Source organism: Diaporthe citri (assembly GCF_014595645.1).
Source record: "Diaporthe citri strain NFHF-8-4 chromosome Unknown scaffold_12, whole genome shotgun sequence".
Classification (NCBI taxonomy): Eukaryota; Fungi; Ascomycota; class Sordariomycetes; order Diaporthales; family Diaporthaceae; genus Diaporthe; species Diaporthe citri.
This window is the reverse complement of record NW_025064857.1, coordinates 835,876-858,251: the sequence shown is the minus strand read 5'-3', so window position 1 is coordinate 858,251 and position 22,376 is coordinate 835,876. Positions and strand designations below refer to the sequence as shown.

Genomic DNA, 22,376 nt, shown 5'->3' with positions numbered 1-22,376 from the left:
CTCATCCGCTGGCCGTTGCGCTCGTTGTATACAGTATCAACCCCAGTCCTGCGACTCATGCGACGACGCCCAGTGATGATCTTTGGTTCCTAAAGTACCTACATACTACTGTGTACCTGTATGGCCGGCTATTCAGAGTCCATCGCCAATAGCTATCTTCGCCACCTGCTTGTGGAACGTCTTGCGTCTATATGGGACAGAGGCTAATCAATCAATGACAGCTCACCTCAACGCGCACACACACGCACATGTCGGCAAATGGAGGTCGTGTGGTTGCATGCGGAAGCATGCTTGAGGCTCGTCCCTCGTCCGGAGCCGTTCAACTACCTGCATGCAATCGCAGCACGGCCGCGCTGCGAGGCTTGGCTGTTACTCCGTAACCTTTGCTCTTCGCTGTCCGCTGAGAATGGCATACCGGTGGAGGGGATAGCATCAGAGTGGCCCCGTGCTCAATGCACAAATGCAAATTGCAAATCAACTACCCACCACACCATCGTGACCGGTTTGTCCCTTTTTCTCTCTCCTGCATGCATGCATATGCCTCCACATACTTTCCTCTTGGACGGGTCCCGGAGGGCCTGCCTCCTCCACACAGCCATCACCGCAGCTCCCATGGGTCGAGCTGCCGGCTCCAGCAGCACCCGTCGCCAAGGGTTGGAGTTTGAGGATAGGCCACCCTCTTTTTCTTTTCCCTTTGCGTCGTCCCATCGCTATTTAGGGCGGGCCAGTTCATGCATGCCCTGCGCCGGCGAGTCGGAACACTCTGCGATGAGCTTGTTCGATTTGTCAAGCTGTCTTGGGGAGGCCCTTACAACGTATAGACAGCAATGCGCTGGGCTTGCTTGGGCTTGTCACGTGGGTTTTGGCCCCCGGGATGCCCGTGTGATATCGGACCGGAGCACTTGACCTTTTCTTAACATTTCTGGCCGCTGGATGGGGTTAAGGCGTGTCTCTGGCACGAGGGGGCCGAACGATTGTCAGGACTGATCCGCAGAGGTTATCATCATGTCTACGTCGGCATGACGAGGATATCGTTCGTGAGGCACTACGGTCCGGCATGTATTTGTGTCTGCTATTCTTGGCTGGTTTTCGTCATGTTGTCTCTGCTAGCTGCCATGTTCGTGACGGGCGCTATCCGATGATCCAGCGGCTCTCCGGAATGTACGGCTAAAGGATTGGCACGAATGGTCCCGACCAAAAGGCATCGGGGTCATTGCCCTGGATTGTCTGGGGTGGATAGGATACAGCCGCAGACATCGTGAGGGCGGGCATGTGTTCATAACACATCGCACATGGACCCTCAGTTCTTCGAGACCATTGCTCTACCATTGCAGTTTCAAAGAAGTCGCTTCCTCACCAGCATCAGCCTTACAAACATTCACTCACGCACGCACGCACGCATGCACGCACGCATAGCACACAATGCTCACACACAGTACGCATCGCCGGTGCCGACTTCTCGAACACGCCATAGGACGTCGCGGCCGAGGAAGACAAATCACGGGCTGGTGCTCGTCACCCGCCTCCGGAGCTAGGCAGCTTTAGAGCATACAGTGCCCGAGGCTAGAGTCTCAAGCAAGGGAGAGGGAGGGGTCGGAGGGTTGGAGTGGGAGGGGAGGGCATTCCCTTCCCCCCTCCTTCCCACCCAGCCCCGAGACTAGCGAACTGTCATAGCGGACGCCGTTTATCAAGGGTCCAGACGCCTGGATTCTCTAGCGGGTCAACTCTTTCTTCCCTCGCCCTTCTGGCGGGAGGGGCGGCTCATCCTCTAGAGGGTTTTTGTCGTTAGGCGATCGATGGCGGTTTCAACAGTTGGCGGATCTTTCTCTCTCTCTCTGTTTCTTCGCCCGCCACACGGCGACCCGAGACTAGGAGGGGAATGGTGGTTGGATCTGCGACCCCACATGCCAGATAACGGCGAACTGGTCGCTGGGTCCGCCGGCCTTGGCTTCTTCAGTCTTTTCTTCCTCTGGTGAGGGGAGTCTAGACCCTTTTATCATTCGGGAAAACGTGGCAGTGCAAAGGGTGGAAGGAGGGACGGGCTGTCGCGAGATGCTGTGCTAAGGCCGTCAATCACATGGGGATACTGGTGGTGCACACAGCGTTATGGCAGGATTGATCGCCGGCCTTCACGACCAGTGCAGACAGTCCGTCTGAGGCGAAAAAAAATGCCCAGACCCGTTGGAAGATCTTGACTTGACTTGTCTGGTGTTTTCACTATCTAGGGTTGCTGCTAGGTATGAGGTGATTTTGGTGTCCCAGATTTTGGAATGATCCGTGACCCAGCCGGTTGATCCGCCCAGCTAAAGAAAAGCTCCGGGCTCCGGGCTACCGACTTTCTGGGTCCCCTGTTATTCGATCGGCTGCTGTTACCGAGCCTCACCACTCGCTCGGCTGTATTGTCGGTATCATAATATGCCGTAGCCTCACTTTTAGCTTCGGTGCCCGGCGTGGCAACCGGATGAATGCGAGAGGCAAAAGGCGACGGTATTTTGAGTGGCACGCCATTGGGATCGCCAGGGCTTAGGGTCCACTGTGCAAGTGCTTGGGAGATGTATGTCGCCTGCACTTGCTCAACTGGTGCCTAGTGCGTATCCCAAACCTTGGAAAGACTGCAGTTGTCATGAATCGTGAGCACGCTGGGGCAGGGAGGAGGATGAGGAGGCTGGGCTCAATCTTCAGCATCAGTTCATTTTCCTTGCTACGTAGCGTAGGATACATAGATCCGGCCTGGATGATATCCGTCTGCCGAGCGGAGAAGGGAGGGCTGGCGTGCCAACGACCTTGATAAGCTTCACATGCATCTGTAAGTGGGTTCGTTCGTGGGGGAAAGTACACTAGACTATCGCCCTAGTACGATGGCAGGCCAGCCGAAAATTATCTCAGGTTATAATACGACTAAGAATATGACGTCTGGCTGTTTGCTGTGCGTGTGCAGTCGTCTGTCAGTCTCACCGCCCTGTTATAATAGAGGATGTGTTATAGGCTTGGGGCGTAGTACTGAGGGCGCAACTGTTACTGTTGCTGCGGGAGCTTCCCTTATGTGTGCGACTAATAGCGCTGCTTCGGGAAGGGATGGACACGACCCCCCCACTGGCCCCTAGTCGTTTGAAGAACTGCAGTCTGTCTGTCCATCCATCACATATCCGGCTGTTAACCGATGCGCGGGATGTCGACGATGCGGTTTCCATCGCCCTGGCCTCCACTCTGGCCTCCAGTTCGCGATCGCTTTCGGAGCTCGGAAGAACCTTGGAACTCGGATGTCCCCTCCAAGGCCAACCACGGTAATTTCCCACTGAGCACACATCAGATGCACAACACTGTTGTCGCACATCCCAACTATTCCCAATCTCAATTACATGAGCATGAGGCTCTTGGGGAGGTTGGGGACCGATGCGTCTTGTCCCGTGGATCGAGCACGGCTTTCACTTCCCCTCCCGGGCGTTTCGCCCGACACTGACAGCTGCGCCGTGAATCCTGTTGCGGTCATAAAACGGCCGATCCACACGTCGTTTTGCTTTTTTCTATAGATACTACGCCTGCCTATATTATATCCACTTAACGTTTTGTAGTGTGTTATAGTCGTGCCTTAGTTAATACAGGGGAGGGTTGGCAACCTGGGCTGCCATTCGCATTTGGTAGTGCGCGTACCATAGACCAGGTAAACCCAACGTGCGCACAACAGTCTTGACGTTGAATTGAGGGGGGACGATGTGACTATGTACGCTGCAGTGTATCGGTCGAGGTGGTTTGAGTTGGACATGGGGTTAAATGAGGCGATGTCTGGCACTGTGTAGCTGGATAGGTCACGGTGCATCGAGGGGAGTGTCGATAGGCCTCTCGTTGATTTGTCAATTCCTCTGGGAAGCTTTGAGGAAGTGATAGTGGCACGACTCATGGTCGGGCCTTGTAGCAGACGGTTTACATATCCTCGGGACAATGATGCTGCAATGCTTCAGATATCGTGAGATTCTTGGAGACGGGCGTATGTCTGGGAATGCGTGGACAGATAGGACCTTGTCACCGTACAACTTTCCATTCCAAGGGAAACATACTGGTTTTTCATTGTAGCTGTAGTTCTATCGTAGTCGTGGAGTGTGGTATCAATTGTGAGCATCTACCTGTCCTCAGGGGCCAAGTGGCTGGTTGGCCTTGCATTTAGCACTTCTTTTCCTATCATTCCTCAAAGACAGAATAGGCTACTAAGCAGTGCCAGGTAAATATATCACATGGGTAACTTCGCTTTTAACCAAAGCTCCAGACGCTGTACCATACCATCCTCTACCCAAGGTTCCCCAGGACCGGACGGGTGTGCGGTTTCTGTTTGTTCATGCACGACACCCAGATCTCTCTGGTGTAAATGATGGAACTTAGTCTGCTGAATTATACCCCATCCAATTTTACACCTTCAATCTGACTCCTGGCGGTGGCTTCGCGAAGAATACATACACATGTATCATTGGATCGTAGAGTGATGCGATGAGTGTGAGACCTGTCACAGAGATTGTTGACGAGCGAGCCTCTGTACCAAGCGGAAGCTAATGACCTAGATGTTTCCCCTCGGGTGATGATGACATGGATCACTGGGCTGAAGGAGGTGTTTCGTTTCGAGGCTATGTGCTGCGCCGCAGGTGACGATGATTTAAATACGCCAGAGTCACACATCACCAACGATCATGAGACCTCAAACAAACATAAACCTTAACGAGTGACTGGGTAAGATTGGACTATTCGTCGGGGCTTACCCACAAAAACCACAGTCTTGCGCCTATCGGGCATCACGTCGGGAATCAAAAGCTGTCGAGGCGTCTGTGGGTTCGCCACGCAACCCGGAACGAAGGCCTACTTGGAACCCCTCCGGGTCACGAGAGCTCGCAAAGCAGAACGAGCCCATCAGCTGGTCGAGATACGTCGCCTTGTGAATGGGGCGCGGACATCCGACGCACGTTTGGACCGCCCGCGCGCCGCCCTTGGAGTATTTAGGTGTCCAGCCGCAGCTGGGCCACGGGTGCACCATGGGCCTCTTCGCAGCACTGCCCCATATCCTACCGTCACTGTGTAAGCTGTACGGATGTCCGCGAACACTAATTCAGATTAAACGCGGGAACATCGTTTGAGGTGGTCCTTTCTCTCGTGGAGTTGATCGCTATCGGAAATCCAATGCGAATTCAACCTCTGTCGCAATGTACATTCAACAGTAGTCAGCTTAGACACAACACAAACAGATCCAAATTCATAAGCTTCGCTAGAAATGATATAACCTTCATGTCAGCTGCCGTACATAGTATAAATGCTCCGTAACATTGGTTACTGCTGTAGGTTCTACCGGGTCATCTTGAGTTGAGGCAAATCGCCACACACTTAGGCTCGGCAGCTGACTTAATCCGGGTTTACAGTTTGTATTCATGTACGCCATCAAAGATCCTCCCTGGCGCATATTTCAAATATCGTTTTGCCATTGGCGAACTTATCTGCGATCCTCTTCACAGTCTGGCCTCGCTGCGATTTTTCTCCACGTTCCACTTCTGATCTCTAAACCTCTTCGGCCAGATACCCATCTTGCCTGGTGACAGAACACCGTTGGGATCAAGCGAGTCCTGTGGCATTGTCTCTGGTTAGCCGTGTCCCGAAGCTCCAGGTACATGTGTCATTCATCGGGAAAATCTCACCTTGATGGTCTCCACGAATCTGCGATACGCGTGATTGTTGAAGTCGAAAAGCTCGGCAACCTGGTCTGGTTTGGGTCAGCATTATGCCCCGGCATTTGTCGAATCATTCGGGCCTCACCCATGTGCGCGATGTGAGAGCGGTACTTCGCGAACCCCATCTTCGACCCCTCCTCGAAGAGCCCGTTGAACACATTCTCAATGGCCTGGCGCTGCTTGGAGCTGGTCTTGTCGAAGCACAGCATGCAGACGAAGACGGCGTGGCGCTCGTGCATGAAGTAGTCGCAGCACAGGTCCAGGCCCTGGGACTCGTAGACCTTCCTCGCCGCCGTGACCCACTTCTTCATCGTCTTGCCGTCCAGCGGGACGATGGGCGAGTACGCGCCGTGGGCGCCGACGCCGCCGCCCTCCTTGGGGTTGTAGAAGTCCACCATGGGGATGGAGAACATGCTGGGGACGCCGACGAACATGCCCCCGTAGGGCTGCGGCACCGACGCCGCCTCGAGGAGCTGGGCCTCGTCGCCGCCCGAGAAGAGCGTGTTCCGCAGGCGGCCCTTGGGCGCCGCCCTGGACACGACGCGCTGCACCTCGTTGTACTGCGCCTGGAGGACGTCCTTGGGCCCGTAGAAGCCCCACTTGACGGTCCAGAACCCCGTGTCGAGCTCCTCCTGCATCTCCTTGATCTTCCAGTCCGGGATGGGCCCGTCGCCCTCCCAGTACTTGTGCCGCGGGCCGAAGATGGCGGACCACTCGATCAGGCTGAAGACGTAGACTATTGTTGGGAGGGTCTTGTTGCGACGCATCTCCCCGAATACGTCGGTTACTGGGGTCTGTCAGTAGGCTGGCCCCGTCATACAGACGAAAGGGATCGGGAAGCGGTTGTTAAGGCAGATGTTAAAATTCTCGGGAAAGCCATTATCTCACGCTCCGCCTTTGAAAGTGTTCAGGTAAGAGGAAAATAAGTCACTTACTGGTCTCGATGTCATCAAAGTCAGGCATGTCGAAAGTGCATGGCATGTACGCTTGAGGCTGCGGCGTCATATGGATTCCCAACTTGGTCACGATGCCCAGATTGCTCTGGAGGAAGAGCCCATCAATAGAGGGCCCGAAGCTGAGGTGGGTCAGGTGGGCGGATGGCGAAGAGGTCATCGCGAACTGGCCGGTGCGAACGACATCTCCGTTGGCAAGGACTACCTCGAGCCCAGCGATGTTCTCGTGGTGGATACCAGAGGGAATGAAACCCATTCCCCTATCCAGGGTCTAGAGAGGATTAGAAGAACTCTTCCAAAAAGAAAAGACGATGCCTGGAATGCTTACATTGCCAACCACGCTGCCCCAGCCGAGAGAGGCGGTGCTGGGCCAGACCTTGAGATTCTTCTGGACGCAGTAGGAATACAGGTCACCAAATGTGACCCCTGGCTCCACTACCGCGTAGGAGAATTTCTCGTTGACCTCGAGGACTTTGTTCATCCTGTGGAGATCCATGACGAAGGATCCGTTCACGACGGGCGCAGGCCCTCCATATCTGTCTTCGATTCAGCGAGGACCCACGATTACTTGACCACGGTTCTAACTCACCCCAGGTTCTTGCCGCGGGACACAGTCCACACCGGGATCTTGAACTCATTGACCACCTTGAGAGCAGCCTGCAGCTCCTCGACAGAGGACGGACTGTGTGGTTTTCAGTCAGAAATCCTGTTCGTCGTGCATTCATCGGACAAATATGCTCACCAGACGGCAGCCCCGGGAACCTTCCTCTCATGGCCTCCCTCGGGGATCTCGTATGGATCTACGTATTCCTTCAGCCTCTCGCCTCGGAAAACGGAATCCTCCCCGAGGGATGCGGCGATCTGCTTGAGCGCGCTGTCGAAGTCATTTTGAGATACGCCCGGTGGCAGTACGTCAGGGATGCCCTGGATGATCGGCTTATTGTAGGTGTTGTCGTGGGCCGTCTGGTAGATGGGGTCCGCGTATCGGGGTTCTGTCTGTGCAACCATTTTGTCCGAAGATGTTGTGACGAATATGGGTGTAGACAGTATCTAGGTATGCGCCGTTGTACTTGTGTTGAGTATATCTCTTCTGACGATATTGCTTTCTGTAGATGTTTGCGTACGCGAGTAGCAGATGTCGTCGGTACCCAAATGTGTCAGTCGGTCTCCTCCCCACGGGCCTCGGAAACTCTTGGCTTAGATCGAGCTTGAGCGGGAGGAGGAGATTAACTTCGCGAGTGGCAATTGGTCAGGATCAGCTCAGCGTATCCATGCAGCAGACCCCTCCATACTACGTCTCGAATTGGCGAGGTCTGTATGCCACCTGATGACAGATTTCTGACTTGTCTTCTCAAGCCTCGGTATTTGAAACCCTCGGGGTCTCTCGACAATCCGATGAGTGTTTGCAGCAGTCTTGGTAGTCTCGAAGCCGAGATCCGGTGAAATGTTATTGAGATAAAACGAGGTAGCATTGATCGGATTATTATTAGCCTCAGTAGAATGTCTTGCAGACCGGAGCATTTTCCTAAGCTCACGTGCAATTGGATTTATGTCAGAGTATTTCTGATGTAGACGTGCCACAGAACCAATATATCTGTGCCACAGAACCAATATATCTGCTGCCGCCTTGAGAATACTCATTACACAGATGACCCTTGGATACGCAACCCGATGAGGGATCTGTAACGAGGCATCGACCTCGCTGCCCTCCAAGACTTGTCAGGAGCAGAGAGCTCCCCGCAGACGTGTGCATCAGAAAATAGTTCATCCGCAACCCCATGGGGAACCCCCCTACGGAACTCTGTTTTCCCCGCAATCTCCACAACTACCGCCCCCCTAGAAATAGTTCATTGACGTAGGACGGATTTAAGCAGCTATGCATTTACGGGCACGTGAATGCTACAAGTGCATGAAACAGAGGGGAGTGGGTGCTACCGGGTTTCGGCCAAATAACTTGATGCCGAAGTCTCGCGCGAGCTTGATTTGGGTTATTCAATACTCGCCGGTAGAACGTTTAGTCTGTTTGCGTAGCAACCTGTAAACATTGTACCACACTCCAAATCCACACACTCGAGATGGCAAAGGTTAAGGAAGGATTCAATGTGAGTTTTCATGTCCTCAGTCGACATGCAAATGGCATGCTGATGTCACAAAAGGTGATCATCGTCGGCGCAGGGCCGGCCGGCCTCCTCCTTGCCCTGATGCTGGCACAGAAGGGCATCTCGGTCACCGTTGTTGAGAAAGGGGACGAGATAGACCGCAACCCCCGCGCCAGCTTCTACAACTCACCAACAATCTACGAGCTGCGGCGCGCGGGGCTGATGGAGGACATCATGAAGAACGCCTTCATCCCGGACGGCGTGAGCTGGCGGATCCTCGAGGTCGGCGGGGAGAAGACATTCGAGCAGGTCTGCACCCTCCTGGCAGATAATCCACCAGGGGGGGAGACCAACATATCTTTGCCCTTGGACGAGCTGCTGCCGCTGATGAATGACCATCTCGCGCGACACCCGAGCGGGAAGGTGCTGCTTAGCCACGAGGTCTTGTCTGTTGGCCAGGACGAGGACAAGGCTTGGGTGAATGTGAAAACGCCGCAAGGTGAGAAGAGGCTCGAGGCGGATTATATTGTCGGGTGTGACGGCGCGCCCAGCAAAGTCCGTCGCGAGCTGTTCGGCAGCGAATTCCCGGGCTTCACATGGGACAAGCAGATTGTCGCCACAAACGTGAGCTCCCCCCCCCCCCCCCACTATGAATCACGTATTATCTCAAGGGCGCCCTGGCTGATCCCTGCGCAGGTGTACTACCCCAAGTTCAAGGACTACAAGTGGACTTCGTCGACCTTCATGATCCACCCGGACCACTTCCCGATGATCGCGCAGCTGGCCAACGACGGCCTGCTGCGAATCACGTACGGCGAGGACGCGGGTCTGACGAGGGAGCAGATGCAGGAGCGGCTGCCGTGGAAGTTCAAGCAGTTTGTGCCCGGGGCGCCGGAGCCGGATGAGTATAAAGTCGTCAACTTCAGCCCGTACAAGATCCACCAGCGCTGCGCCGAGAAGTTCCGGGTGGGGCGTGTCTGTCTCGCTGCTGATGCGGCTCACGTATGCAACCCTTTGTAAGTGGTCCTTCATCCCATGTTTCTGGTCAGGTGGATGATGTCGCTGATGTCTTTATCTGTAGCGGCGGCATGGGTCTCACTGGAGGCCTAGTTGACGCAGGCAATCTCTTCGATTGTCTGTACGGCATAGCCACGGGCCAGCTCGACGACAGTATCCTGGATAAGTACTCTGAGGTCCGGATCCAAAAGTACAACGACATCATCAATCCAATTTCCTCAAGCAACATCCGCAGGGTGTGGGATCCCAGCCCGGAGGCTATCAAGGCAGACCCGTTCTTCCAGGCGGTAGAGAGGGCAAACAAGGACGAGGAGTTTGCAGAAGAGATGAAAAAGGTGAGTCCCATCCAATAGGCCATGCGTTTGAAGAGACGAGGCAATTGTCTTCCATCTCGAGCTGACAATACCCAGGGCTTGCTTACTGTCATGCATGATTTCACACAGTACTACAAGCCGCCTGCAGTCCAGAACGGGGCATAGACGCATTTACATTGGGACGGAATTCCTCCCGAGATACGCCTCCAACTGTCTAGCGAGCACTTGTCATGGCAGCAGTCCTAATTGTTAGAATTATGTCAGGCAGTCAAATCATGACCACGAGTATTGTCAATCCTTCTGTTGTCATGCAGCCCATCTATAAATCTATTCGCATGCCAATCCATACCATCTATATTGGAGATGAAAAATCCACCCGCGCTTGCAAAATTATTATGTAGTCCTTCATCGTAGTCTCATTAACCTCGTGCGAAGCTCACTCCCAAAGAAGCATCAATGCATCATAACATGGCCTCCCACGGACTTCCCTCTATCCTTGACACCAAACACACTCGCAACCAGTCCAACACCAGCCAGCCCAACGCAGCACCACAGCCCCGTCTTGTACTGCAGCAGCGCCGAGTGCCCCTTTGCCGTGTCAACAGCCTGCACCACAGCACTCGCCAGCGCCAGCCCGACACCGCTCCCGATCTGAAAAGCGGTGTTGATCATGCCGCCGCACATGCTCTGCACGTTGACGGGCACCGATGCCAGCAGGACGACCGTGATGGTGCAGTAGACGATGGTGACGCCGGCGACGCTCAGGATGGTGGTGGGGAAGACGTTCCTCCAGAAGCTGATGTCGCCGCCGTCGGACATGAGGGCCCCCGGGACGGGCGACAGGGCGCAGACGACCATGCCGGCGACGAGCAGCCACTTTGTGTTGCAGACCTCGAGGGCGCGCGACATGCCCAGGCTGAACACAAACCCCGTGCAGCCCATGGGCAGGAAGCGCAGGGCCGTCTGGCCCGCGCTGAGGTGGTTGATCTCCTGGGCCATGAGGGTGACGAAGTAGACTGTCGTCTGGTAGCCGCCGTACATTACGAAGCCGCCGATCCACAACGCCGCGAAGTTCTCCAGCTTCCAAAGTGACAAGGGCATGATTGGGTTGGGGACCTTCTTCTCGACGTAGGTGAAGGCGACGATCATGGCGACGCTGAGGACCAGCAGCACGATGATGAAGGCCTTGCCCCAGCCGTACTCGCCGCCGCTGGACAGGACGAAGCTCAGCAGGATGAGCCCCGCCGTCGAGAGGCCGGCGCCGACGAAGTCGAGCTTGGGGCGGGCGTGGCCCTCCATCCTGTCCTTGGGGAGGCAGAACGTGCCCAGGACGCCGATGACGCCGGTGAAGACGACGGCGAGGTAGAAGATGTACCTCCACCCCAAGCTGGAGGTGAGGAACCCGCCGAAGACGAGGCCGAGGCAGAAGCCGACCGCACCAGATGCGCCGAATATGGTCAGTGCGAGGGTGCGGTCGCTGCTGACGAAGTAGTTGGATATGATGCCGACGGCACTCGGAACAGTCATGGCCGCCCCGACTCCTTGCAGTGCCCTGAAAATGGCCAGCGAAATGAAGTTGGGAGCAAAGCCGTCCGCAAGTGTCCAGGCACTCAAGGTGGCCATGCCGGCGCAGAATATCATCTTGCGTCCGTACCGGTCTGATAGGACGCCCGCGAGCAGGAGGAAACCGCCAAAAGTCAGTGTGTAGGCCGAGATGAGCCACTGCAGGTCGGAGCCGCCGACGCCAAAGTCCTTCTGGATGGCCGGCAGGGCGATATTAACGCCCGTCATGAAAACATTGTCCATCAGCTGCGCGCCGCAGGTGCAGCACAGGATCATGGCGCCGCGCCAGGACCTGATGACGCCGATGTCCGGGTACGCCTGCTGCCCGGCGCCCGTCTCGTACGCGGCGTCGCTCTGGGGCGACGACGGCGCGGTGCTGCTGGTGCCTGTGGCTGTGGCGGTGCCGTGGCCAAAGTAGTCTGTCGACCCGGCGAGGCGACCGGACGGCGTCGTCGGGGACGGGGGGCGTGTTGACGACGGCGTGGGCAGGTTGGACGGAACCTCGCGGATGGTGCTGGGTAGTCCTGGCTTGGCGGCGCGGGGCCGCTGGATCATGGGCAGCTCGAAGACGTTGTCGGACGACTCGCGCCGGCGCGAGATCTGGCGGCTGATGGCCGAGGCGCTCTGCGTGAGGGCCTCGAGGGCCTCGCCGTCGTCGTCATCCTCCACCGCGTGCGAGTGCCGCCTCGCGTCCTCCGAGAAGGTCACACTGTGCCGAGATGCGGTACTCCGCCGGCGGACCGGCAGGCCTGGAAACCCGGGCGGAGGCACGAGGGTGGGCACCTCCTCGAGGGCGGACGTCCGGCGGCCAAGAGATGCGCCATCACCGCCGTCGTGAGAGGCGCGGCTGTCGTATTCGACTTCGTGGTTCTTGCCCATCTTGAGAACATAAACAGGGGGTTCTTTGTTGTCGAGGTCAGAATCCGCGATGTGCCCCTCCTCCCACTACAACGCAGCAGCAGAGGCGCGTTTATACTGCAGCCGTGGGGGGCGGGCAGCCCGATGAAGCCATCGTGGGGCGACAGGCGCCCGCATCCATGCCCGACCGGTGGAGTGATGTCAAGAGGTTCCACACATCTGCTCGCCACCTGGGTCACTTTTTGCCCGTTTATATTTTTTTTCTTTTCACTTCAGGGTCCTGCCCGCCCACCACGTCTTGCCGCATTAGCGGCAACAGTCTTGAAAAACTTTAGCGCCGAGTTTTGCACCGCAGGGCAATTCTCGCCGGGAACTACCCAAACTTTGCTCCCGGGGCAGAGTGTTTAAGCGCGTTGCATGTAATTTTCTTGATCCACCCCGTCACTACAGCGACCCTAACCCACCCACCATCAGCATAGCATGTGGACCCGGAGTTCATAATCCATATAGATTAGCCTGCCTCTGCAGACCGCACCTTTTTGTTCTTATCAGTTGCAGAAAGATGCCCGACAAGGTCGCTGCGAGGGGGACAGAGACCCGTGGACCCTACACCTAAGGGCTGGTATACAAAATCTCTGTCGAGAACATACCGTAAAGATTGGGACAAAAGGTCCAAGGGGTGTGTCACTTTGCCATCCTGTCCTGATTTTCTACCTCTATAGTTATCCCTCCTGTTTAGTAGATGTAAGATTAGAATATTATCATCACCTCCCACCTTAGGTATATACCTGGGCAAGCTCTGGCTGTCCTATGACTGACTCTGAGGAGAGGACATTCGACCACTTCCAGGGAGCCGAGGATCGCGAAGAGGCAAGCAATTCATAGATGCCTACGGTTTCGACTCACAGACACCTGGCTCGCGATGCTTTGCCTCCTTCATGTATACAAGGAGGCCTGGTGCCGTCGAGAAAACCATGACTACCAATCATAGCTTTCCTGTTCTCAATGATGGCTCATAAGTTCCTCCCTTAGAACTTCTGAGTATTAGTGTGATTTTGACATGGTTATGTTTCCAAGCATGTATAGTGCCGCCCATGGCTGGCCACGACAGACCCATTGATCCGGCTCATCCCCGACGGCGGATTGGGGTAGTCGCCCATTACAACTTCAACCTGGCATATTGTTGGGGATAATAGTACCAGCGATGAAAATACTGCCAAAGTCTGCCATGTCGATTTGAGTGCCTCACAAGGCGACAGCTCGCTGCACCCAGATTTGAATCTCGACTATAAGAACCTCCTCTTCGTCCACAATGATGGCAATGTGGTCGGCGGGCGGATGTGTCACCTCACCTATGAGGAGGATCCGCAATTCCAAGTGCGCATTGTGGGAGATATGGAGGGTACCTAGGTAAGGTTGTGGATGGAAGCACTTGAGGAGAAGAAGAAGATCGTTGTTACGGCCACCGCGAACAGACTCCTCATCGCCACCACGAGAATTACAATTCCTCCCAGCGGTGCTTCGACTGCTTTTCCAGAGAGCACGACGGCGAGTCTAACCAGAACTGAGAGCGTGGTAACGTTGGCGCCTCTGTAGTCGAGCAGTCTCGTCTTACCACCCTAGGCAGCATCCAATATTTGTGCTTACCTAACTATGCGCTGGTAAACAATGCCTTGCAGAGTATCACCGGGAATTAACGCGGAAGGCAAGGCCTATGTCTTTTGGACAATCTTTCGTTGTTTTGAACGAGGATCATGTATACAAATCGGCCGTTCAGACTTAACACAAGATCATGACCCTTAAAAAAAAAAAGAGAAAAAAAAGAGCTCCGTGATGCGTTCGCTCAGGGTTAGGACAAGACTTGGCCTCCTTAAGGGGGGGGGGGCTACCCTCACCCTTGCCAGCCACCTCTTTCTAGTCCGCGTGATGCTTGTCTTCGGCCAGCAGCTACCAACAGGCAGCACCACCAGATCTGCCTAGCAGAAGCAGTATTTCACCCAATGACCATTAAGCGGGTGGGATTGGTCCTAGCAAGTTTGTGGGGATGTGAGGAAGTTGGACAGAGGCAGGCAGGGGGCACATGGCTTTTTGTAAGCTTCTGCCTGGCCAACACCACGTCCCACGGAACTTTAACAGGTAATAGTATAACATCTATGTTGGCTCTGTGGCGGCCTTCCCGTGCACTTTTTGTGAATATAGGCAGTCGACTCTGGGAAAAGCTGTTCACAACTCACTGTCGCCAGTAACTGCAGTCAGTATTCCGGCAAGAGCTCCCATCAGTATATATAGCTGGAGTCTGAGGCGACTACGTCTCTCCCATTCTTTCTCTTTTCATTCTCATCCGTCTCAGAACGCAGGGCAGTGGCTCGTTTCACTTCACATCGTCCCCTAATCAAAGGCTATCGTCACCCGCTTTGTAGTTACCATATTGCCTTTCTGATACCTCACCGTGGATAGCACACCATTACTACTTGCAACCATGCCCCCAAAAACTGTTTACAAGCCGGCACTGAACGCCGAGACCGCTGACTTACTAAGCCATCTCAAGAGACTTGCAGGGAAGCAGCACGATGAGGCCCTGTTTGCCTGCGGTGGTAGCATCGCCATCCTTCACCCAAACAATACGACGGATTCAGTCAGGTCCAAGGACAACACAGACGATTGTCTTCTCACGTCTGTACCAGTGACGATTCGCTGGGATCCGTCCTCAGCCAACGTCCTGTCAAATAATAGCGTTGGATGCTTAGTCTTTTAGGCTAGCTAACGTCTATTCAACGGGAGGGAAGGCCCCTATTTATAGTTATTATCCTCCATACAGTGACAAACATATAGGGAAAAGGATATCCCATATTAATAATAGCCTAAATATCTAGAATATTCCAATAGCCCCCCTTAAACTAATTCCCTTTTATTTATTTATTTATTATATATAAGGAATTTAATTTATAAAAAAGGAATATTTAGTTATATAATAAGAAAACCTTATAAAAAGGAAAAAACTTACTTATTAAGTATTTATATATTTAGGCAAAAAACTTAAAAATTTATTATTACTTAAACTTAAACTTATAGCTAATAAAGTATTACATATCAAATTATAGCTTTATATAGGATTTACTAGTTATTTTATAATAGCTACGGTATATTACGGCATTTTTACACATTAAAGTCACACATCATTTTATTTATATTATATACACTATAAAAATACGTTTTCTATATAAAATTAAATATATATAAACGCAATATAAATATATTATAATTATATATATATATATAGTATATATAAGCCGTATAAATAACGCTTATTTTTCAGGAAAAACCTTTATTATTTTTAATTATTTCTTTTAAGGGAAAACCTCCAGTATTTAAGGTAATATTATATATATATATAATCAAGTTTGCTTTATTTATTTATATATTTTATAAGTAAAGGAAAAAATCTTAACCCTAATTATTAAAAAATAAATACCTTAATTTATTTTACATGCATTATAATATAAGTGGAAAATCTCTTTATTCTCTAGCTTAATATTTATATTATTTTTTTATTAAACTATACTTTTCTTTAAACTCTTTATAATATAATCTATTTATTAATTTTATAAGCTAATCTACTAAATTCTACTTAAAATCTATATATTTTAATATTACTTTATTATTTTCTATTGCTTCTCTTATATAATAATATATAATATTTATATATTTAATTCTTTTATAAAATAAAGTATTTTTAGCTAATTTCTTAACCCCATTATTATTTATATATATAATAAGGAGCTTAAAATTAAAGCCAATATTTAAATTATTATTAAAATATTTAAGTAAATTATATAAATATTTAGCTTCTTTTATAGCTTCTCTTAATATCATATATTTTGCTTCCATAAAGGAAAATGCTAATATTTTTTATAGCTAAGAATTCCAGCTTATAAGATTTATTTTATTATTATTATTATTATTATTAATATTATATAAGCTAAATATATAACTTAAGGTGCTTTTTCCAATAAATATATTATTACCCTAGTTTAAATCTATATAGCCTATTAATTATAAATTATTTCCAAAGTAATTATATACTTTAAATATATATGGGAATTTATATATATATCCCTATATTTTATTTAATTCTTTTATATGCTTTGGCCCTAGATTTGCTATATATTTAGTTAACTTATTTATAAAATAAGTTAAATTTAGCCTTGTTTTTAAGCTAGCATATAATATAAACCCTATTTATTATTAATATAATTTTATAGTATTTTTATTAGCTTAGTTAATATATTTTTTTAATTTTCTATTAAGAGTATATAATATAAGTTAAGGGATTATTTTCTTTTTCTTAACCTTTTCTTTTATATTAAATCTTTTTAATATTTTATCCATATATTTATTTTAGTTTATAATTATTTATTTATCTTCTCTATTTATATATATATCGCTTTTAAGGAAATCTATTAAATCTCCTTAAAAATTTAATTTTATATTTTTATATAATTTATTAATTATTAAATTTATATTATTATTATTAAGTCCTATAACAATAATATCGTTTACATAATATATAAATATAACTTATTTATTAAGATATATAAATACCCCTTCATTATATAGGCAAATAATAAATCCTAGCTTAATTAATATATTTTTTAAGTATTTATACTAAAGCATAAGTAATTATTTTAGCTCATATAAAGCTTTATTTAATTTTGCAACTTTATTTTTATATTTTAATTTATTATATATATATATAGGTAATTTTATATATATTTTAAAATTAATATTAAAGTATAAAAACGTATTTTTAACATTATAACTATATATATAATATCCTTTATTTATTATTATTATTAATAGCATAATATAGGTTTTAGGGCAGTAAACTATAAAAAAAGTCTTTAAATAGTTTATGCTTAATTTTTAATTATATTCCTAAATAACCTATTTAAATTTAAATTTAATATTATTCTTATTATTTATTACTTAACTAAGCTTTATAATAGCTAGGTTATTTATAAATTTCTTTTTATATACTTATTTTCCCTTTAAAGCTATATAGCTAAGTAGTAAATCCATTATTATATAAGTATTTTATTCTTATAAATTATATATTTTATTTAGCATAAATTTAATCCATAGGGGTTTTTTTAAGTTATTTAATACCTTTTTTAAAGAAAAAGGTTTATTAATATTAGCTATAATTAAGCAGTATTTTAATATATTTTCTTAGGTATTTAATATAAATATTTAGTTATTTAATAGTATATTTTATATAGTATATATATAGTTTTTTAAATTCCGTTAAACTATTATTTCATTTAAAATAAAAGGGGAGTTTTCTTCCCTTTATTCTTATAATTTTAGGAATATATATATATTATCGTTATTATTATTATTATTATTATTAATATTAATATCGTTATTATTTATATATTGCCCTTTTAATATTTAAATATCTTGAATTAATATAAGCTTTTTATTATTTATATTCCATACTTAATATATATTTAATTTTAGAATTATATTTAATAATATACCCTTTTTATTTCTGGGTTTTAATTTAGTTTTATAATTATTATTTTAAAAATATATAATAAATCCTTATATTTTTAAGTTATTTATATAAGGCTTCTTTTTATTTATTACTTTATAAGGGTACTTATACCTTAAGTTTTTATAAAGTGTAATATTATATAAATATATAGCATATTTTATTGCTTCTCCTTATAAATATATAAATAAATTTACTATATATAAAAAGCTTCTTACTTTATTCATTATAATTAAATTTAATCTTTCTATTAAGGTATTTAATTTTTTTATATATAAGGGCGTTATATAGTAATTTATAAAGTATTTATTTAATAAGGTTTTAAATCTTTTATTTATATATTTGCCTTTATTATTAATAAAGAATTCTTTTATTTTTTTATTATATTTATTTTCTGCCTTATTTTTATAATTATTAAAAGCTTTTAATGCTTTATCTTTATTTTTAAGCAAAGAAACTTTTAAATATTAAGTTTTTTTATTAAGAAATAATATATAATATTTATATTTATTATATATAGGTTTTAAGAAATTACTTATATTACTATATACTTTTTTAAGTATATTATATATTTAATTATTTAAGCTAATTTTATTTATTTTAATTATATACTTAGCTTTTAAGCATACTTTATAATTACTTATATATTTTTAAATAAGTTTATTTATTAATATATTTATTTTGTATTTTTAAAAAAATATTTCTAAAGCTTAAATATTTATATAGCTTAATTTATAATGCTATTTATATATTTCTTTTTTATTGTTATTATTTATATTTAAATTTTATTAAATTATATATATTTTTTAAAAAATATATTTAAACTTATTTATTTATTTTATTATATTAATTCTTATAAAATATAAGTTATCTTTTTAATATTCTTAAGTTATTAACTTATTTATTTCTTAAAAATATAATTTAATAATATCTCCTTTTAATTTTAATTTAATTTTATTACTTATGTATTTATATTTAAGTATATTTAAACTTAAAAAATGTATATAATATATATTAAAAAGTCTTTTTATAATATTTATTTCTAAAAACTTAATTATTAAATCCCTTATTTTATTTATAAATATAATACCTATATTACCTTATTTTATAATTTTATTAATTATATATATAATATTAAAAAGATATATATTTTTAAAATTTATTATATTTATAGTAATATTTATAGCTATTTTTATGAAATCTATATATTATTAATTTCTTATAAATTTATTATTATTAGCTACTATTATTATTATATATATAGTGTATATATAAGGTTATTTACCTTAATTTCCATTAAGTTATTAAAAAAAAGTTATAAGAAATTTAATAAATTCTTATTATATTTAATATTTTCTATTAAATTATTTATAGCTATATAAGCTATAAGTTCTTCCTAAGCGCCTTTTAAAGCCATAGGAAACTTTATACTAGCTAATAAAGCTAAGAATTGCTCTTATATTTTCTCCCATTTTTCTTAGCTTATATTCTTCCTTAAAAAACTTAATTTTTCCTTTTTTTATTTATTTATTTTCCAGCTAATAAGTACCTTATTTAAATAAAGGAAATAGCAATTTTCTTAAGTATACCCCTTTATTTTATAATTAAGGCATATAATAATCTTTTTCTTATTTTTCTTACCCTTTATATATAAAGCTTTTTTAAATAATTTAAAGGGTTTCCTTTTATTTTTATTTAATAAGCTAAAAAAGAGAAATTTAATTATATAAGCATTTAAATCTTTTTTAAGATTTTAAGTTATATTTTAAATAAAGCTAATATATTTATTATTTAAATTATAAAAAATTTAGCTAATTATAATTTATTTAAAAAGAATTATATTATTAGCCTTTAAATCTTTTAAAAAAAAGCTTTAACTTATTAATATATTTTTTTATAATCTTAAAATTATTAAGATTAATATTAAAAGACTCTTTATAAAGTAAATATTAACTTATAAACTTAAAGAGTTTATAATAAGATTTAAGTATATCCTATACTTTTTAAGCACTATTTATATCTTTTATAAATATAATAAGCCTTTGCTTATATATAAGTTTAATATTAATAAGGGCTTTTTTATTTTAAGCTAAAAATAACGATGTAATATGAATAGGTTACGGTAAATCTGCGGTGAATTTGCCGTGAATTTATAAGCACTTATAAATTCACGATATATTTATAATAAATTCATTGTAAATATATGGTTTCACGGTGAATTCACCGTATATATACTTAAATAAAGAAATTCCCTGCAAATTTACCTTAAACTCATAGAAAATATTAAATTTTAAACCTTTATTTTCATTATTATAATAGTTATAACTATATGCCTTAGCTATATAATTACCTTATAAAAAAATTAAGTAAATTATAATTATTATTATTATAATATTATAATATTTATAAATTAAGTTATAAAATTCTTAATAATTAATAAGTTAAATAAATATTAACTTAAGCTTTTTTAAATTATTAAGAAAAAATAAGGCTTATTATAAATTTATAATAAATATATTATAAATAAAATATAAACTTAATATATAATTTCCTTTTATATTTCTATTATTATTTTTTAACTTTTAATTAATAAAAAAATATTAATAATTATTTTAATTATAAATAATAATTTTTAAATAAGTAAATATTTTTTTACTTATTATATTTAAAGAAATGCAAAGTTTATTAAATATTATAATAATATTTATTATTTAATAAATTCTTTATAATTACTATATTATTATATATAATTTATTAAAATTATAAAATCTTTAATTTAAAGTAATTAAAAATTAAATAATAATAAAAAGAAATATTTTAATTTTAAGAAATTAAGCATTAAGCTTAATTCCCTTAAAAGTATTTTAAAATAATCTTTAAATTTAATATTTAATAAATATAAATTTAAATAATAATTATAATTATTATTATTAATTATATTAATTAATAAAGTATAAAAGCTTAGCTATTTATTAAAAATTATTAAATAAAATTTATTTAAATTAATTTTAATTAAAATATATTAAGTTTTTATATAAACTTTAATAAGCTATTATTTATTTAAATTATAAAGTATTAATTAAACGCTATTTTTAATTATTAAGTTATATATATTATATTTTATTAGCTTATAATATATAAAACTTATATTTTATAAATTAATATCTTTATTATATAATTAAGAAAACTTAAGAAAAAATTAAAATTATAAAGCTTATTAAAAATTTTTAAAATTCCTTAAAATTAAGTTTAATACTTAAGTTATATTTAAAATTTTAATTCTTATATTTAAACTTAAAAAATTATAAGAAAACTTAAAGTATTAGCATTATATATACTTATATAAAGCCTTTTTTAATTCTTTATAAAACCTTAAAATTTATAATTCTTAATTTAATTAAGAAATATTTTTATTTTTATAAAATATAAAACTTTTTAAAAAAAATAAAATTAAATTAATAAATAATTATATAAATAATATTATCTTAAGTTTTTTAAATTAATTAAGCTAGCCCTAAAGCTAATTAAAATATTTATAAACTTATTAAAGCTAAATTATTATATTTTTTATAATTATTTAATATAAAACTAAGCTAAGTAATAAACTTAATTTTATTTAAAATATTTAATTAAAAAAATATCTTTTTTATTAATAAAGCCCTTTTAATTAAAAAATTATAAAATAAAAACTTAATAATAAAAACTCCTTAATTAAATAATTATTATATTTACTTAAAATATTAATTAAAAAATAATAAAAAAAATTAGCTATATAATTATAATTAAGGGTATTAAAATTTATTAAATAATAACTACTTACTTAAGCTTAATAATTTTTATAATAATTAAAATTTTAAAAATATTATTATTAAATAATTTAAATTATATAAAAATTAAAATAACTTTTAAAATTTAATTTAAATATTTTAAGTTAATAAAAAGATTATTATTTAAAAAAACCCTTAAAGCTTTATTAATTAATATAAAATATACTTATAAAATAATATTTATTAAAAGGCTTAACTAAATTATAATTTACCTTTTTATTTATTAAGCATTACTTATTTATAATTTTAAATAATATTTAATAAAAATAAACATTATAAATTAACTTAAAGAAGTTTAAAAACTTAAACTTTATAAAAAAGCTACTTATTAAATAATTTTTATATTTTATAAAATATTATTAAAACCCTATTAAATTAATAATATTACTTTTAAATAAATATATTTAATAATTAAAATATTTAAAAATATATTTAATAAATTTATTAATTTATAATATTAATTAAATAACTAACTTTCTTTATAATTTA

The 22,376-nt window shown here is 41.8% G+C and overlaps 4 protein-coding genes across 4 annotated transcripts; 2 read left to right on the top strand and 2 right to left on the bottom strand.

Moving 5' to 3' along the window:
• Positions 1–5,483: 5,483 nt before the first annotated feature.
• On the bottom strand, positions 5,484–7,663 carry INS49_004532 (uncharacterized protein; the record flags this gene model as incomplete). Its single annotated transcript, XM_043165321.1, has 7 exons — positions 5,484–5,597; positions 5,670–5,734; positions 5,788–6,489; positions 6,638–6,926; positions 6,984–7,191; positions 7,245–7,337; positions 7,398–7,663. 7 exons carry the CDS (start codon positions 7,661–7,663, stop codon positions 5,484–5,486), a joined length of 1,737 nt encoding a protein of 578 aa, XP_043018036.1.
• A 1,067-nt stretch (positions 7,664–8,730) lies between these two features.
• On the top strand, positions 8,731–10,250 carry INS49_004531 (uncharacterized protein; the record flags this gene model as incomplete). Its single annotated transcript, XM_043165320.1, has 5 exons — positions 8,731–8,757; positions 8,812–9,378; positions 9,451–9,770; positions 9,836–10,106; positions 10,182–10,250. 5 exons carry the CDS (start codon positions 8,731–8,733, stop codon positions 10,248–10,250), a joined length of 1,254 nt encoding a protein of 417 aa, XP_043018035.1.
• A 288-nt stretch (positions 10,251–10,538) lies between these two features.
• INS49_004530 (uncharacterized protein) lies at positions 10,539–12,527 on the bottom strand (the record flags this gene model as incomplete). The annotated part of the gene is made up of 1 exon (XM_043165319.1): positions 10,539–12,527. The coding sequence occupies one exon, from the start codon at positions 12,525–12,527 to the stop codon at positions 10,539–10,541; it is 1,989 nt and encodes a 662-aa protein (XP_043018034.1).
• A 2,458-nt stretch (positions 12,528–14,985) lies between these two features.
• Positions 14,986–17,383, top strand: INS49_004529 (uncharacterized protein; the record flags this gene model as incomplete). The annotated part of the gene is made up of 2 exons (XM_043165318.1): positions 14,986–15,179; positions 17,377–17,383. The coding sequence occupies 2 exons, from the start codon at positions 14,986–14,988 to the stop codon at positions 17,381–17,383; spliced, it is 201 nt and encodes a 66-aa protein (XP_043018033.1).
• Positions 17,384–22,376: the final 4,993 nt, after the last annotated feature.